The sequence below is a fragment of the Aythya ferina genome (assembly GCF_964211825.1).
Source record: "Aythya ferina genome assembly, chromosome: 21".
Lineage (NCBI taxonomy): Eukaryota > Metazoa > Chordata > Aves > Anseriformes > Anatidae > Aythya > Aythya ferina.
This window is the reverse complement of record NC_140319.1, coordinates 8,567,934-8,587,098: the sequence shown is the minus strand read 5'-3', so window position 1 is coordinate 8,587,098 and position 19,165 is coordinate 8,567,934. Positions and strand designations below refer to the sequence as shown.

The 19,165-nt window shown below is 39.1% G+C and overlaps 2 protein-coding genes across 9 annotated transcripts in view; one reads left to right on the top strand and one right to left on the bottom strand.

Annotated features, from left to right (window-relative positions):
* The window catches only part of MMP23B (matrix metallopeptidase 23B), a 19,541-nt gene extending 11,160 nt beyond the window's left edge, over positions 1–8,381 (top strand). For 2 of the 4 annotated variants that reach the window (XM_084494771.1, XM_084494770.1), the window contains one exon: positions 245–1,171. In XM_084494771.1, coding sequence (XP_084350897.1) covers positions 245–419 — 175 coding nt within the window. In that variant the 3' untranslated portion in view covers positions 420–1,171. Of the gene's footprint in view, positions 1–244; positions 1,172–1,631; positions 4,956–8,113 lie in introns of those variants that run through there. The other 2 variants (XR_014685177.1, XR_014685178.1) reach the window with 2 other exon arrangements.
* Positions 575–19,067, bottom strand: LOC311422070 (cyclin-dependent kinase 11B). 5 transcript variants are annotated; one of them, XM_084494754.1, is made up of 20 exons: positions 18,872–19,067; positions 18,652–18,784; positions 17,877–17,992; positions 17,228–17,352; positions 16,489–16,627; positions 15,848–15,978; positions 14,574–14,696; positions 13,308–13,403; positions 13,067–13,198; positions 12,240–12,305; positions 11,466–11,641; positions 10,979–11,069; positions 8,830–8,951; positions 8,383–8,488; positions 7,660–7,781; positions 7,389–7,496; positions 6,744–6,860; positions 6,314–6,462; positions 5,219–5,408; positions 575–4,836 (listed from the first exon to the last, which is right to left on the bottom strand). In XM_084494754.1, the coding sequence occupies exons 2-20, from the start codon at positions 18,760–18,762 to the stop codon at positions 4,744–4,746; spliced, it is 2,313 nt and encodes a 770-aa protein (XP_084350880.1). In that variant the 5' UTR covers positions 18,763–18,784; positions 18,872–19,067; the 3' UTR covers positions 575–4,743. The 5 variants fall into 5 exon arrangements, with proteins under 5 accessions (XP_084350880.1, XP_084350881.1, XP_084350882.1 ...); XM_084494755.1 differs by having other exon boundaries at positions 11,466–11,635; XM_084494756.1 differs by lacking the exon at positions 14,574–14,696.
* Between the last annotated feature and the right edge of the window lie 98 nt (positions 19,068–19,165).

The following is a 19,165-nucleotide window of genomic DNA, read 5'->3' as shown; positions in this document are numbered from 1 at the left end:
CCAATTTCCCATTCACTTTCAATAGGATTCCAACTCGTAGATTACTCAGGATAATGCACTGTTAAATCTGCCATCATCTACCTCAAAGAGATAGTAAAACTTAACGTCATTTTTGTTCAAGTCCCATCTGTGCTGCAATGCACTTATTTGAACAAAACTTATTAGCTGAGAGGACAGCTAACAAATGTTTTGCATTGTACTTGATATTTTATAGTTTAATGTCTGTTGTTTTTTCTTACGACAGCTGGTATAAAGATAAGGAGCTTCTGGAATACTCATATCCAGGTTACTTATCCTTAAATGACGATCACATGAGCATCATTGCAAATGCAATTAATGAAGGAACTTACACTTGTATAGTAAAGAAAAAAGAAAGAATCTTGACCACATATTCCTGGAGGATCAGACTGAGACACTAACGAGGGCTCTGGAATAAGAACTTCAATTACTGCTAGTTCTGTTTCAAATTCAGTATGGTTCTTTAGCATTTTGTATTTAATCTTCAGTAGTGTAAACGAACTTCTAAATCAGCCGCTTCCATACCTTGGGCAAGAAAGACTCTGGGACTTGATTACTGGAAAACAAAACTTTTCCAAGTTAGCTTTAATGGTAAATAATTCATTGAGTGCGAGCTGTTCAGAGAATTTAAAAAAATGATAAAAAAAAATCAAGCGTAAGATTTTGCAGTTAACCTGGATCACTGCAGACTGCTGAAAAACAAGACCATAACCCTTCATCAAACAATGGAGGAACACTGATGGCTCAGCTGTGTTGCAATGGAAGGAAAATGACCAGTTATTGTGGGAAGGAAAATGACCAGTTATGCTCTGTAAGTGTTTTGCTATCATTTTCTCAGATCTTGGTACATAGTACTAGAAGCACTTGCAAAAACAAACAAACAAAAAAGACCTAATATTACTTTTTCTTTTAAACAACCCCTTTCTAACTACTCTATTCCACATTTCAACATGTTCAGTTCAGGTATCCGCAGAACATCTTCCCCCCCCACAACAACCGCTGTCCTGTGCTTTGTATTTATTACCTGTATAACCGTAGCCCATATACTGTTTACTTTCATCTGCAGCTCCTCATAACTTGTCCTTTAGGTGTCTGGTCAGTAAACATCTCAGCTTCTTCAGTAGGGGTAAGATAATTTTCGTTAGTGTCACCCCCAGTCACTAAGAGATGAGGTGAATGTGCACATCTAACAGAAAAATAACATTAGCTCACTCGGCAAAGCCCAGCACACTCCAATGCCTGTATCAGTGGAGGATTCATTTGCACAATTAGCAATCCCTGATAGTCCTTACATTCATTAAGTACACAAAAGAAAGATCCTTATCCAGTATTAAAGCAGCCTACATAGTTTTTTGCTTAGGTTCATCCATTTTTACTCGTCCTCTTAGCCTCTTCACAGAAGTTTCTTCCTACTTTGAAGCACCACCAAAACTGCAAAGCACCTCATGGGTTGCATTATAGGTCAGCACTCTAGGAAGCTCTCTGTATTAGGACAGCATAAGTACAAGGGAAAAGTAAGAAACTAATCAGAATGGTTTGTCTGGTACAATTGCAATGACAGTCATTTTACTGGCAAACATTTAGCACGAACTCTGCACATCTTCATTTAACAGACCGGAGCAACACCACGTGGACCTGAGCATCTCCTCTCAAGGAAGCTCTGTCTTCAGGATTTGGAGAAGAGAAACGAGAGCAATGAGCTGATCGTCATATAGCACAAGGGGATGTCAACACTTCAGCTGCACAGATGCTTAATCCTAGGGCAGATCCGAAGCCCTTCATCTCACAGCTTAACACTTTCTAAAACATCATTTATGATTACTGAGTTTCGTGCAATTTCTCTAACTGCTGTTTACCTATGTGGCAGTAACCTACCGCTATCTCTGCAGTACTCTCCAGTTGATGCTCCTGGCAGGCAGCGTCCAAGACGGAGTTTGGGGAATAAAGGAATGCCCAGGCAAAACTGAAAGCAGCTGCAGGGTAAATGCTGCTAGCTAAGGACCTGCTTTGCCACCGCCATCCTGTAAGGAGTTAACCACCTTCAAATACTGTCTGTGGACCTGAAGGCCACTGGGAAAAGAAACCAATGAAACAAGTTGCACGTTTAAGACAACGGGCCACTGCCCCGCTCTGTCACTCCTCCGGGATGCCACTGACACAAATCTTCCAGTGCGTACAGCTGTTCTGGCTACAGCTTCAAGGCTAGCTCATCACCCCACACAATGGTCAAGGAACTCAGAAAAAAAAGATTTAAATTTCTGTAAAGAAGCCAACAGCAACAACGACAAATTATACTCTCTCTGTTGCCTGCACAGGAAAATTGCATGACAGCTTCCATTTCTGGAACGTAGATTTGCTGGGACAGAAAACACTTCACAGACTGGGTGAGCTCTTCAAGGTAAGCAACAAAACTCACCTTCTCTTGGATTACAATTTGATTTTATAAAAATAAAAACTGAAATAAATAACAACAAAATATGCACCTGAACTACAACACCCCTGTGATTCCATTGCACACTCATGCACTGGAACTTCCACTTTTTTCTAAATGATTTATCTTTGCAGATTATCCATGGTTGGTTGAAATCAGTTATTTAAAAAAACATGATTTCAAACTAATTGAACACTACAGTACTGTTCCTGGTGAAATAGACCTGTAAATATTTTCTCTCTTTACTTGCCTTTGCGTAACTTATGTATGATTAAAAGCAAACAACTCCCGTCAGTGTCAGAAGTCCAGATTTGTTAGCCCATGTTGGAAAGAAGAACGCCTTCCAGCTGTATCTGACACCTGGTTAAGTAGTTAAAGATCAGTAATCATTGTGGGTAGAGCACTGTTAGCATTTCAGGATTTCTGCCCCCTTTCACCTCTCATGTATTTAATGAGTAAATAAGCTTTGGATTCAGTTTTACCATCAGAATTACCTTATAATATAAAGATAAAATAGAATTCAAAAATGCATGGGTGCATGGACAGTTAAACTCAGAATCATACCGGGCAAGTACTCAGTGCAAAAACAGACGTTTAAGCCAAAATAGGAGTTGCAATACAGTAACTGAGGGAGAACGGGTATTTCCCTGCTACAAAAAAGAAAAAAGAAAAAGAACAAAAAAATTACACATATCTCTCATAACCATATTACATTTCCATTGTAATGCAGCATGAGGTTTTGTTGTACTAAAAATATCCTGACCAAGATGAATAACCCTTTGTGTCAGGAAATTGCCTCTTCCAGTGCTGCCTGCAACAACATCAAGGAAGCTAAGAGGAAATAATGTCACCAAGTGCAAAATGCACTGTACACCCTGAAATACAAAGTACTCAGTCATGGTTAAGCCTTCACAGCATAGCACAGGCCATTGCAAAACAGCTCTCCCTGTCTGTACGCTGCACTGATGTAACAAAGAAACTGCTTTCAGTGAGTTCCTGATCATCACTCCTCCCCAGCGTAGACAAGTCTTGCTGAAATCATGCATCGTTAACAAACCAGTGGAAAACCTTTTTCTCCTTAGTACTAGGCAATCAGTGAAGAGACAACAGTTCTTCATTTAGCCACACAAAAAATGGTTTTGTAAATTTACCATAATTTTAGTAATCCGGATTTTTAAGGTCCAAACCCTTCATCCCATAAAAAACAAACAAACAGACAAACCAAAAGAAAACCAAACCAAAAGAAAACCAAAACCTCTGAAAATACACTGGAATGCTCATCACTTGAGCCTATTAACTGTTGCCCAGTTCTGACTGCACAAATACCCCAGTATTTTCCAAATCTTCCTATCCCAGAAAAGGATGACAGCATTATAAATTACAGACTTAGAAGGCTGTGATCTTCCAACTTAATTCCTCTGGACATTTCCCTTATGAGAAAGAACTGGAATACGGCATTATTCAATCAGCAAAATGAAACATTATTCTTTCTATGGAAAAAGGACATATTTAAAAGAAGTTTTTATAGAAAATAAAGTTTCAAGTCTGCACATTAAATCTTTTTGATTTATAAAACAATATAGTACTTCTTTTGCACCAGTGCCATCATAAATACATGTATACAACACATCGAACAGTGGTCAGCCCAGCAGTGCACTCCAAATGTCAACGCGTATTAAGCTCAGCCTGGCCCAGCCCTCTCCAAGTGAGACAACAGGAGAGCAAATGCATAAGCACTATGATTTCTTGCCCAAACAACTGCATTCGGACACATAAAGCTTACTTTAAAAAAAAAAAAAAAAAAAAAACAGTTGTTTTCCTGGGCTGATCATATACTGCAATAATGTCAGCACAGACTGGGGGAGGGAGAGGATAAAAAAAAAAAAAAAAAAAAATCCTGTTTCCACTCTAGACGGCACTAACAACCAAGTTTGCTGCATGTGAAGAAATGAAATCCTTCACACTGATGAACAATTAAAAATGTATTTTAATTCTACAAATTTACAAGGGAAAAAAAAAAAAGGAGGAAGAAAAAAAAAAAACAGAAACTGTTCCAGGATTGTACTTCAAGTTTTCCTTTGTCAAATTCTGTAATGATCCTTGGCTTGTCACGTTAATTCCAGTCCTCTAGTGGAATGCAGCACTTATACTCCACACCCAGCAAGAGCCTTTGAAACTGTGATGGCATTTCCCCTGCAAAAAACATCTGCTCTCCCTAACAGGAAGAACAGAACTGGGGCACTTAGAAATCCACTCACACGAATAGTTCTCCTTTTTTCCCCTTCTTTCTGAGTTTAAAACTTGAGGCTGAAACCAGGTCCTGCAGCAGATGCTCCTTGATTTGTGGTGGTCAGATGAAAACCTGTGTCTTTCAGATCATCATCACCCTGTGAAAAACACACACAATATCAGTAAGTGTCTGCACACGCATTCATCTCTCCAACACAAAAATCAAACTTTAAAAAAAAAAAAAATTAATCTAAATAAAAATTGAAGTATCTTTAAGAGAAGATCAATAAACATTTGACTATGTGTTGACATAATGATTCTGTGAATCCAACAGAAATTGGATTTGAAAAGGACCAGAGCAAAAGCTGGGCTTTCATGCTGTCCTTGTCAGGCAAGTCCAGGTGAGTCTAAGAGTTCCAGGCCCCGAAAAGCCAATGGAACACAGTCCATGTGCACATTTCCCACATCAGGATGAGGACATTGTCAGCCCATGGCAGGAAGGACAGCAAAAAATGCCAGCTGCTGACACGCCGTGCTTACCAACTGGCTGTATCCAAGGCCTCCCTCAGGTGGCCGGGGGCTAGTGCCACGTTTCACCCTTTGCTGTTCGCTTTTTGCTGGCCAGGTTGGAAACATGGAGGGGTCAATAGGAAGGGGAGTCTCTCGGAAATACTCGTGCTTCAAACCATCTTCGGCAGTGATTCTTCTGGCTGGGTAGTACGTCAAAAAACTGAAAAGGATTTAAAAAGACGATGAAGTAGGGAAGAAGGGAGTCAGGCAGAAAAAAGAAAAATGTAACCCCCAAAAGTCTAAATTCTTCAGAAACGCATTTTAGAAATTTCCATTTTCTAAGAAAGAATTGTATTAACGAGCATAACTGCTTATAAAAGGACTAACAGAGAGAACTAATTTTAAAAGCATGCTTCCCCCATGAACCTGTAATTAATGGAACTTCATACCAAAAGGAGCCTTTGTTGGGGATCTGTTTAGGTAAGTGTAAATCATTGAGGCACCGCACTGTGGGGGTCAGACACAGCTCAAAAGGGATCCAAGATGGTTCAATTGAAATATTTATTTATTTTTTAAATAAGACAACAGAGATTATATAGATACACCACATAACTGTACAGCTCGTGGTTAACTATTTTAAACATTTCACAGTGCAGAAACGTGTGTTACTGTACTGTTCATTCTACCAGACTTTGGCCCTGACTATCCAAGCTTTGTACATGGAATGGGTTCCACTGCCTTTTGTACACTTTTCTTTCTTCCTTTTTTCAATTATAATTTAACAAGATCCTCCAGCAGACTGCACAATAGTTTGACTCACCACAAAATTAAATGTAACATGAATGAGCTAAAACTACTACTAAAACATTTTTCTGATCTTCTATGACATAGGCGTCCAAGAATAATCTTGGACTGAGGTTTAATAGCAGATGTTAAAGAGCATGGCACACTGAACAAAGCTGTTGTGAGTGAGGAATAGCACTGAAAGAATATCACAGACCCTCCAGCATGTTTTGACAAGATGTTAAATGCATGGAAATACCATGCTTCACTACAAGTCATTTTCCACAACTACCATACAAGTGAAAACATTTTCCCAAGGATACTCTAGAAGCTAGCACTTACTTGTTCATCAGATCAAAGCCCTGATCAGAGAGGAGTGCTCCAAATCTCTTGCGCAGATTGTTATAGGGATATTCTGTGAATGTCATCTTCTTTACTGCTGGCAGCTCGTTGTAACCAGGCCAAATTTTTTCACTTGGAGTACCCAGATCCTATAGATTAAAATGTCTTAATAAATGCATTGCAGAGTGCACCCCTTCTGCTTACTCATCATGCAGTTACAGGAGTTGATAAATTCCAGAGAAAACAGATAAAATACAACACATAACCCTAGCCTAGCACTGGTACTGTAAAACAAAATCCCAAAGCAGTGAGCCTTTTATTAAGGCCGAATCTCTGTGAAAGAGCTACAAGCACCTTCATTTTCCTACTACTCTCCTATAGCTGCCTCTATAAGCAGTCAATTAGAATCCAGAGGTGTTAAAAGCGTTACCTTAAAGACTTTGTTAATCTGGTCGATTTCTGACTTCCCTGGAAACAATGGTTTCTGAGTTAACAGCTCTCCAAATATACACCCTACAGACCACATGTCTATCGCTGTTGAATATTCCTAAAAAAAAAAAAAAAAAGAAAGAAGGTACCTTATAAAATCAATAAGATTTAAAAAAAAAAAAAAAAAAAGCAAAAAAAGAAGAATCTGCTCTACCCAGAATATGTACAGTCATCCCAATACCCAAGACATGGGCCTCAACTGTATTTATTCAAAAGTCAAAGTCGCAGTGAATTCGGAGTAATACCCATAAACACACATATATACAAAAATACACCACGATGAAGCGTGAAAGTTGCCACAATGCTTCACTCAAACAGCATCACAGCTAGCAAAGTGTTCTAAACTTGCCCTGTGTTTCACAGAGATCCTTACCCCTTATGTTCCCACAACAGCAGTCTCAGGTTATGGGCACAAAGCTTGATCTCCACGATACATCTTTTCTCTTAAATGTAGCTTTATCTCCTTTCACAAAACCATCCTTGACAGATAGCATAGGGCTTCTTTATACTTTGTTCATGAATTATAAAATCAAGTTAGTCTGAAAAGTCATTTCACTAGCTCCCAGAAGAATAAAGAGACACAAACCTTGGCTCCAAGCAGCAGTTCTGGAGCCCTGTACCAAAGCGTCACAACCACTGGTGTGTAAGGCTTCAGTGGAGATCCATATTCTCGGGCTAGTCCAAAATCTCCAACCTGAATGAAAAGAGAACCCCACAGAGAAGTCATTTTCCACCCAAAGAAAGAGTTCTTATTATATCAAAACATTCTGTCTAGCTCTTAACATAGCTACAATGCAGTGTAATTCTGCAATATGAGATTTTTTTGTAAATGTGGTTACATTTCATAAAATTCTTACTTTTAAAATGCCTGAATGACTGAGCAACAGGTTGGAAGTTTTCAGGTCTCGGTGAAGTATCCAGTTGTCGTGAAGATGCTTGACTCCTCGTAATAACTGAATCATCAAGGTTTTCACCTCACCTGAAGAGAAAAGAAGCCAAATACATTTAAAAGATGAAATCTGTCTTCATTTTTTTGTTTGCTTGGAGAAAAGGGGGAGAAGGGGAAGGGATGTCAAGTTAAAAGCACACCATCGATTGTACCATAAAAATGTGTCGTAGAACAAAAACGGTTAAACCCAAAGAGTTGTCAGTATAGCAAAATGGACTTGGATAGCTGGAATGCATCCAAGTAATGCTCAGAAATTAATGCTTCTCAACAAAGTGTCCAAAAATAAAACCCAGTGTTCACTTCCAGCCTAGCACAGAGGAAACTCCCTCTTAATTTCACATCTGAACCTGTTTCACCCTCAGCATGCGAACTGGATTCATCAGCCAAACATCTCTATGAATACCAGCACTTCTGGCCTACCTTCCTATCTTATCTGCTGTCAGTGGAATCAGATCAGACAGAGAAGAAGCAGTGAAATCTCTATTCCAGAGAAGGCTCAGAGGACATTCCAAGGCAATATACACCATCATACAAGCTAGCTCCCTGATGTCAGTACAGCCCAAAGACAATGGGGTTTTTGGAGGTCAATTTTTCAATTTTGATAATTAAAGGAGACTCTGGCAAACCATACCTGGTAGAAATGGTTGTTTCATTGTTTCCATCAGGCTCTTGAGATCATGTTCCACATAGTTCATTACAATATAGATTTTATCCATATTACTACCTACAACGATTTCCTAAAACACAAAAACAAATTATCAAAACAAGCACACACTATTAAAAATAGCATGCCAAAATGAATTTTAGAAATTTACTTGGCAAGATTACAAACACAGCCTGCCATTAGTAAAATTCACAGAAAACCTAAATTAGATTCCCAAGACAACGGTTTATTTTTGCAAAATGGTAGATTTTGTCCAGACAAACACTAACTATTTAGTTTTACGGGTAGTATAAAACTGCTTATATTAGCAAGCTCTGCTAGGAATGCCAACATTTTCATCAGGCATGTTAAAAACCAAGAGGCAATGTTTCAAGAACAAAAAATCCTTTTGAAATAGAAGGTTTCTGGACTTACTCTGACAGTGACAATATTTAGATGCTGTGCTTTCAGAATAGTATTTATTTCTCTAAGAGATGTAATGGGGAAGCCTTCCTTTTCCTTCTCCATTTTCAGTCGCTTCAGTGCCACAATTTCATCTGCAAGAAAAGCAGAAGTATTAACTGCAGACTGCCCATCATGGAGCTAACAAAATTCACATTAAGATGTCCCTCAGTGTTCTTTTACTACTTTAATGCATTTGAATGAAAACTGTTACAGGTAACTTTATATTGAACTTACAGTCGGTCTGGCATTAGCAGTGTAAAAACAAAACAATACAAACAAAAAACTGCCAAATTTAAGGAAAAATAAGAAAATACGGAATACCAATCCAAAGTTTACTTCATGAATTTTAGCATATTCCAAGATAACTCATCCCAAAAGAGATTAAAATGAAAAGTTAATTCACTTCATCCAAACTCTGAGGGTTTAGAGTTGATAGAAACGCCTCAAATACAGTTTATGTCTCTTTTAAGACCCAACTCAAAACATTTCCAAAGTGAACAATTTAAATAAATCTGCTTTTGCATGATATTGTAGAGAATAATGGCTACGTCAGCCTCTGAGCCAATGCCACAAGATAGATAAGGAAAAGAAGAAGAAGCTGATGGCAGATATCCAGTACATGAGTGAAGTCAGAGAAACCATGCCGGCTGTACACTCTCATTCCCCAAAAGGAGATCAAAAGGTCATATTATTCTAAAATAATCAGAGAAACTGAGACATCCAGAATTTCACTGTCAGCAGAATCACAGCTTGTCAGTTGGAACCTGAGAATAACAATAACTTCTATGTCTGCCCTAGAACACAATTATTTTCACAAGCTCTCTTCACCATCTGCCACCTCTATTGAAAACTGCAGATATTTAATTTACTGTGCTACAGCTCTCTTTGCAAATGACCAGCTTGCAAGACAGTAACGTATCACTAGTGATGGGACCACTACAGGGAAATAAAGAGAGGTCAGAGCCAAAAGAGCAGATTGTATCTTATGTTATCGTTTTCTAGGGAAAAAGAAAAGCTGCACTAATATCACAGTTTTTGCTAAAGCATTCAAGCAAATATTTCTTTCACTTGAGAAATCAGCATGGAAGAGGAACACGAATGACCTGACTCTTGCACCATCCATAGGAAATGCAATAATTTCCTCCAATCGCATGCCATTACAAACCAGGTAAGAAAAGAGATTTTCAATTTTAAAAATACAAATCAACTTGTGTATGGAAATTTCTTTCTACAACAAAATACTGCAGTATATACTTATGACACACAAAGCACTGCGTTTATGAATTCTCTCATCAGTGGCTGTGTTTAGCGTGACACCTAGTGGCACACTTATTTAAATTCAACCACCCAATCAATCCGTTAACTAGCTAAAGCAAATCACAAACCAGAAATAATTGCCTAATGGGCCAGAAACTGAAATCATATTAACTGGTTTTAGCATCCAATAAAGAAATTAATTCTGAACTCAAATAGCTGCTAGCAAAACCCATATGTCAAAGTCCAGGTCCTCTTAAAAGCATAATTAGCCTCGAAAAAGAAAGAAGCATTTTAAACGTTTTGTTCCTCAATGTAGATGCAGAACCATAATTTGCACATATCTGCACCCTTAAATTTATGTATGGGACACAAGTAGAAATTAGCTAAAAGAAAAAATAACTTTTTACAGCTTTCCCCTTTCTTAGGGAGGAAGATCGGTACAAAGGAGTATCAGTTTTGTGCTTAAAATGCAATCTGCAAAGTAAGATACATGAGCTGTACTTCTGACTCTGCCATAGATCCCCCTTTCTGTACTCCTTGATCAGTTACTGTGAAGGTTGTTTGAATTTATAAAGCTCCACTGGCAGTTGTACAACAGAAATATCTACAGAAATGCAAAACACACTAGATGCAACTTGTGTTTAGTTCTTACGCATGACACTGCTGATTCCATAGTTCAAGAACAGGCAAATAAGCAAATTTTCAATTTACAGGTCCCAAAATTCATAGCAATCCCCACAGATGACAACAGCTGCCGTGGTAACTCAGACCTTGATTGAAATGTTCTTACATTAGATGATATTTATGACACAATGCTTAGCTAATACCATGAAGACAAAAACTGGAGACCGCTTATACTAACCAGTCTTTTTGTCTTTTGCTCTGTACACCACACCATATGTTCCTTCTTCAATCCTGTTGAGACACTGAAATTCTTCCACACTACGACATCCCTGAGAAAAGAGAGAGGCAACATTTACTTCTGAAGTGTCTGCAGGAGCGTAGCACTCGTTTGTTTTAAGGAGACGTTAAGTTAAACTCACACAACTTCACAGAAATAGTTAAAGTTTACCAAGAGAATTCAACAATACGGTTAGCAATAATCAAAGGTATTACACTCTTATCTATATGTAAAAGTCACTTGTGCTCCATGCATGTCTTTTACTTGTCAAGGCAGTAATATTCCACACACAAACATGTATTTTGTGACATTGAGTCAGCAAGACGTATTCTGCCTGTAAACTATCTCATGCATAAACGCTACTGCAAATGTTTACCATGTTAGTGAAGCAGCTCCTGAAATCTACTTGCGTATGCCATGCTCAAGCACCCTCTAAGAGATCCTCTACCTGAAGTGCAGGAAGGTACTTAGGAAGCTCTTGTTTCAGTTCAATGGGGGAAGAGGCTGGGGAGTCAGGAATGTAGTCTCCTTCTGTCATCGCATTGGACTGGGGGGTCCCCTCCCCTACTTCCTCTTCTTCCACTTCGCTTCCAGCTGAATCTCGATCAAACCTTGACTCTGTAACTTCAAAAGTCAGAATCAGTCGTGGAAAGAGGGAGTCATTTGGAACAATTTGGTTCAGCTTTAGACAAATATAGGAAGAGAAACACTGATCATTATAAGACAGCAAAAGTATGCAAATTTTGTTGGTGGAATACAGAAGATCAATGAAAAGCAGCCAAATTTCTCCTGTTTGCAGAGATGATGCTTTCAAGCATCCCAGTTTACAGTCACGTACATACAATTTCCTGAGTCAAACACGGCACATCAAAAAAATAAATTTTTAACAGAACACAAGAAAAAAGTGACCAACTATCTCTCGTTCTGATTGCAAAGCTGTTTTGATGAAAGGCCAAGACAAGAGACCCAAAATGAAAAAGAAGGAAATTGTAGTTCATTAGACTAGGATCTGATTTCCTCTAAATCTAGACCGTGGTTCAGATTTCAAGAAATTTCTGATTCTGACATGAGAATGGCCTTAGAACACAAAATACACAATGCCTTAGAATGATGGTAAAACTGCAACAAATAAGTTAAAATACTTTAAAATAATTTTAGAAATAGATTTAGCAGCAAAAATCGAGACAACCATTTCTTTATACATTCAGTATTTGCATTGTACCAACTGGGATGTGGTTTCCATTCTCCCGTTCCTCCTCTTCGCTCATTTCTTCTTCGCTCACCTCTTCTGCAAGACAGAACCAAGTTCAACCAAATCAACTCAGCACTTCAGTAGTTGATTGCAATGCAGATCACTGTTGAAATGCTTACCTAATTTATCGTGCCTTCTTTACTGCTGTCTAGTTCATGACCTCATACTTGCTGTTTCACTTAGAAAACAAATGCTTCCTCAAACTCAACAACTCAACATTAGTTGGGAGACTAATGAATGTTTGCTTAGTAATTCTAAGGGATTTTAAAGAAAAATATCCAGAGTGAGCTGCTGTGGTTTTTTTCTGTATTGATTAAAGATGAGAATGGCTGTAAGATTTCTTTTACTACGCCTTTTTTTTTATTATTATTATGTTCATGCAGTTGTACTGTAACAAAAAAAAAAAAAATCTGATTATTTGCAACTGAAACAATTCAAAAACAACAGAGATATATCTGTCTCACCACCTCCATGTAGAGTGCAGAATTGTTCTCAGATTGCCTGTTACCATCCAATACAAACTTATTTAAACTGTTAGCATTACACCATTTAGAAGTCACAAATGGCTTTCAGTTTTCTTATCTGACTTCTTACTCAAATAATTGGTATTACCTTTATATAAAACACTAAAATGTGACTTGTCCTTTTTTCTTTTCAGCTATTTTGACCTGTGAGGCCTCATCAGCCTATCCTAGACTAAGAGAAAAGGAAAATATCCAACTAAAATACAAGATGGGAAACAAAGAAAAGCCATTACACACAAAAACCCACACTGGGACCTGCTTTACATTACTCACCAGCTGACTGCTCAGACACTTCTTCAGAATTGCTTCCTGTCTCCTCCTCCTCCTCCTCTTCTTCTCCCTCTTCCTCAGATCCTTCACTGCTAGACTCTTCTTCCTCTTCTTCTGAGCCTGATCCAGACTCCGCTGAGGAATAGTAAAACAGGGAACTAAGTAGATACAATTAATCACACAATTGTCTGTTTGAGGAAACACAGTTATTAGATAGTGCATCTACTACATTGCATTTGATTACCTGATGAAGACTCTGCCGAGCTGGTTTTTCTCTCACTGTCACTGATATCTTGCAAGTCTGAAAGAGGATCTCTCTCTTCTGGTTTCTCTTCTTTCACTGGTGACACCACAGAAATCAAAAACAGGGTGCCAGCTGAATTTCACTTCTACTTATAGGACTATGAATACCCGGATATCTAATTTACTTTTTCTGGCCATTAAATTAGTGCTGAATATTCATCCAATACTGAGCAACCAAAAATTTCACATTCTCCTCAAAAGGCAGACAGCTTTTCTGAGCTGCAGTGGTGCACAATCAACAGCTACAAATGTGGAATGTTGACTTTTTTTTTTTTTTTTTTAAGTGTAACACAGGCCTACACCCCTCTACGTCAGATATATGTTTACAAAAAAAATAAAGGCGTAACATGATAACAAGCATGACCACAACACAGAGCCTCGTTAACATACGTACACAGTGCTTCCTGTTCTCCTTCAGTCCCTCTAGATCACAATGAAAGGGCATGTACAAATAGATGTTGATCGATTAAACAGCAAGTTCAAAGGACTCGCTGCCTGCCTCTGCCTGGAATTCCAGCTGACTGCACTAGGCGTTCAGCTTACCTCAGATAGTTACACTGATTTTTACACCTACACACATTAACAGAGCAGACACAGAACATTTCTTCTTTAAACGAAGACATTCTTTTTGTCAGTTGTGCAGTTTCTCTCCTCACAGTTAGGACTGTCTACATACCACATTCTAGCTTAGAAAACAAAATTCACCATCTAACCAGAACACTGCTTTAAGCACTTGTTTTCTTCTACAACGTGACAATATTAGTGATGCTTAAGCTGTATTGTTCCCTCTAAGGTTGCTTTTTAAAGTAACTTAGTTCCTAACACCAAATGCAAGTGGAACTAGTGCAAACAATCCCTTTTTAATCTGCAAATAAATTAATTTACAGAAGTCAAAAGAAAAAATAGCAGCTGTCTTTCATCACTGAATGAAGTAACTCGCTTTGAAACTTTTTTAATGACTACCCCTGCTACTGAACAGGAAAGATTCATTCAATTTGTCACTTACACAATTACCTGCAGAAAAGCATTGCTTTAGAAAACAGTGCACGTGCCATCCTTCTCCAGCACTCCAGAGTTATGCCACCAGGGCTGAAGTGGACATCACTTTTCATACAGCACGCAAGGGATATATCCTACAAATCAAACACTACCCCAGAACGCCTCTCCTAGCCTCCAGGCAAAGACGTTACAAGGTGGCAAATGCTACCTGGTTTCCTGCTCTCTCCTTGCTCAGGCTTGTCTCTTTGCTGTCGTAATGGACTGCGACTCCAGGGTCTCATTTTCACTTTGTCTCCATATTCTTCCCTCACTGTTCTATGGTGTGCAGAAACTAGTGAAAACAAAACCGAAGGAAGTTGTTAAATCTCCCTGCCCTAATTAAAATTCTTCTGTCTGCCCCAGCCACCTGCTTTGCACATTTTTCCTTACAAAATAGTCATGGGGAAGGGTGGAAGTGGAACCTAACTGTGTCTAGGAGAGCAAAGATACCTAAGAGAACAAAGGACTAGGATTCACCTCATGCACAATACAGTATAGGTTTGGACTGCTTATAGAAAGGTGCTGCTGTATTTAGATGCAAGATGCCCTCTATCCTACCCAGTAAACACCCCAAACCTGAGGCTTTAAAGCACAAGAAAGAAGTGGACAGACTAGGGGGATACATAAAAGAATTAAAACAGCTAAGGAGCCGACAGAACATTCAGAGCAATAAAAATAGCTGAAATGAAAGGCTAGAGACATCGAGAAAGACCTGCATAAATACCCAGCACACAGGAGCTGTTCAGGATGAGCGGAACTAGAAAGAAGAGCAATAAACATGATCTCTTCTGCTACCCCCAAGCAATCTTTGTCACAGGAATGGGTTCAGGTTTTTACCTCTGAAAGCTTGGACAAACAGAGGTCATTTAAACAAAAATGATCTGAACTTACAGAGCAAGTGAACTGATGCAAAGTGAAAGCTCATATAGAAGTGAGTTTAAATTGATAATTTCTCAGATCTTCCCCACTTGACTCCTATTAGTCTCTTACGTAGCTGGACTACTTAGAGGGTCTCTCCCCATCCCCTTACCATTTATTTTCCAGAAACATTAACACACTTGATTCTGAGACTTTAGCCTCTATTAAATCGGGTTAGACTCAGCCAAGGACCTCAGAAGCAACGGCAGTCATGACAGATACACACACACACAACGCACACAATGACTACAGCAATTACATAAACCTTGTTTCTATAGAAAACCAGAGACTCATTGACTACTCCCTATGCCAGGACATCTGACATTGGTTTATTTCCCTTTGTACAACTTCAGAGAATTTTTTTTTCCAGATAGAGCCTCCACCCCACTTCCCACTTTTTTTTTCCCCTCTTTTTTTTTTCTTGTTAATTCTGGCACTGACCTAAGTAAAAGCTGCTTTCTACACCTCTGTTCCACCACTGTGGCAGACAGTAAGCTCAAACAACATTTATACAGAGACAGTTACCTTCTCTTCTGGCTTCCCGTTCCTTACGTCTTTCTTCAGCTCGCCTCTCGCGTTCCTTTTGCTCCCTTTGTTCTTTTTGCTGCTCTCTGATTTTTCTCTCTCGCTCTCGCTCAAGTTGCTCCAGGCGATCCCTAGAAAAGAACTTTTGTTATTTTTTTGTTATGTTACAGTTCACTACAAATTCAAAAGATGAACTGTTCTTCTTAACCAGCTACAGGGCTGTTCAATTTCATTAGCAACAACAGCAATGGAGCTTTTCAGCTGATCCTTTAAAAACAGCCAAAGAAATTAGCTTGAAAACTCGTGAGCTTCTACACCCTTACCAGGATTTAAACAGAAAGTAAAGAAGTTCAGTCAATAAATCCTACTACGCCAAACTGGTTTGCTGTTTTCTTTGTTACAGTAAAACAGTGAAAATGACTTCACTTAGAAACATCTCCTGTAATAAAGTCACTTACAAAGGCAATCAAAGTCAAGAACCCACTTTAGTTAGACAACATTCACAGGAACATGGTACTGTCACCAGACCTTACCAGTTTTCGCTCTGAATTTGTGTCATTTCAGAGCAACGCAAGGTTAGAGATACTTTTAGAGGAGGAATCAGCTCATCTCTTTGTTAGTCTGTCCACGGGTAGATGTACCTCTCCCTCCTGGAATGCTCCCTTGCCATTTCTCTCCGTTTCTGTCTTTCCCATTCACGTCGGGCCTTATCCTGCTCTTCTCTATGTCTCTTCCTACGCTCATGTTCCCGTTCTTTCTCTTTCACTCTGGCATGTTTCCCTAAACAAGCAAAAATTAATTTTTGGTGTGTTACTGTTCAAAACATTTAATGCTCCTGTTTTCAAAAAGTAAAAGTAGAAAGGATGAAACTTATGATAATCTATTTCTGTGCTCTCCATACTTTCGTTTATAGAAAAATCCTGATCTGAAAGGGTGTTAAAAAATTAAAAGATTGTAAGATCTTGCACAAACGCACTGAAAACAACCAAGAAAAGGTTGTAACAGGAATACAAAGTGTACGTTTCCAGACTAGTTAATACTGAAAGGATATTTGTCTCTCTACAGTCGGGTAAAAATAGTTCATTGCCCTGACTCAGCGAAGCCAGAAAGAAGCACAACAGGCTTCAAAGAGCAAAAGCAGACGCTGGGTCCCTGACAAAAGTGGTTACTGTCCTCTCAAACATAAACATGCACCTGTTGTTCTTTGAAGGGCATTAGACAAAATCAAAGCAAAAACACAAATTTAACTTCCTTTGTCATATCCATCTGATGTGTTTTCTCTGTTTGTTAATTGTTGTTATTTACTCTCTAAATCGCCTGTTCAGCTCGACCTCAGAAAGCTACAAGAAGCATTAGGCAAGCGTATTAACTAACACTCACCTTCTGCTGAATGACTACGGTGTCTACGCTTCTCTTTCCTCTTCTCATCTTTTCTATGATGGGTTTTTTCTTTCCGTGACATTTGCTGGGGTGGTTTTATAGCCAAGGAATCATCTTCTTCTCCTCTAAAACATGACACAAATTAATAAGCTTAGGAAGGTTATGTGTACTGTCTAACAAATTGTGTTATTTAATCTTAATTTTATATTATAAAATTATATAAAGCATATTTTTCCTCTTTTTTAATATTAATTTCTATAATACTCATGAATCAAGGCATTAACAGTAAGTTACAGAAAATTGTAGTCACATGGATGAAATGTTAATCTATTGTTACACACGAACTTTTAACACACAAGCAAACTGAGGTTGAATTAAGCATTGAAATGAACTCAGCATGCCTTTAACATCTTGAGCAAAATATTTCAGATAGCAACCAAAATTTGACCACGCTATATTGTTAAGCCTGAATCAGCCCTTCAAAGAGATATCTGGACATCTTCTGGTAACAGGAGGTAAGATGGTACACCAACCTCCTCAAAAAGCTATTTTTTTTTCCCATTAAGATACTTTTAAACATTCTCCTTGGTACTTCTACCATTTCATCTCAGCAACACGCTCTAAGATAAGAACTCTGTTCTCTCGTTACCTATCTTCCATAGAGTCTTCCCTCCTGTAAGGTGAATTTCTGATCGTTATTTCCATGCGGTGATCCCTCAGCTCCCCCTCTTCAAGAGAATCCCGCTTGGAATCCCTATCATCCGACTGCCAAACAAACACAAGAAAGGGAAAAAACAAAATGGAAATAATTTGTATGTTACAGTGAATAATAAAATAATACTCGGCTCTTCCATTTTTGGAAGAAAAATCTCCAGCTGTCCAGCATGCTGACTTATGAGAGATTTTGTAGTGTACACAGCTAAATGCAGCTAGATTACATTTCTAACACTTCAGCTATGTAACTAGACAAGATCAAACAACTATTAAGCAGTTACATTAACTAGTACTATTTTTTAATGTAAAGCTACTCTGTATAAAGTTGTAGAAAGTAACGTAAAAGTTATTTGAGAATATTTAACTCCATTTTTGTATAAAACCTCTGAAAAGGCTTTTAGCTGAAGTGCTGCTGCCATTAAATTGTTGGTTTTTCTTAATTTTTCTAACAAACAAAAACGAAATGAAGAAACATATAACGATTATTAATATATATTAGTGTTATATGTAATTATTGTATAAAATAATGATATAAATGACACATGTAAGAGATTAAATGAAACCAGAGGAAAACGGGGTTTTCTGTCAATCTTTGGCACGGGGGGGGGGGGGACACAGAGATCACACATAGAGCGTGTGTACGAGCCCGGAGGCCCCCCGGGATCACGGAGGATCCCCCCGGGATCGCAGAGACCCCCCCGTCAGCTTACGTTCTTCATGCGCTTTATCTCTGCCTTCTCCTCCTGCTCCTTCCTCCGCTTCTTCTCCTGCAGAATCTCATCTAAAGTTTTCACTTTCCAAGAATCCTTTTCATCACCCATTGGGGTTTACGAGCCCAAATCCCTGCGGATAAAGCACAAATTCCCCGCTCCGTTACCGAGCCCCTCAGGCCCCGGCCCCTCCCCCCCCCCCCCGACGCCCCCCCCTCACCACCGCCGCCGCCGGGCCCCGGGACGAGCAGCGCCACGCGAGTGCGTCACTTCCGCCCGCCGCGGCCGGCTGATGACGCAACGGGGGGAACACGGGAGCCGCGAGAGGCCGTGTGGAGGAGGGCCGGCGGCGCCATTTTGGCGCCCGGCTTTAAGGCAGCGCAGGTCGCTAAGGAAGGGGCGGAGCGCCGGTTTCCTACAGCGCTTCAGCCCCCTCAGCCTAATTAAAATACCCGGCCCACTTACCACTTTTTACAAAATACCCAGTAACTGTCTGCGTGTAGCATTCTTGAAG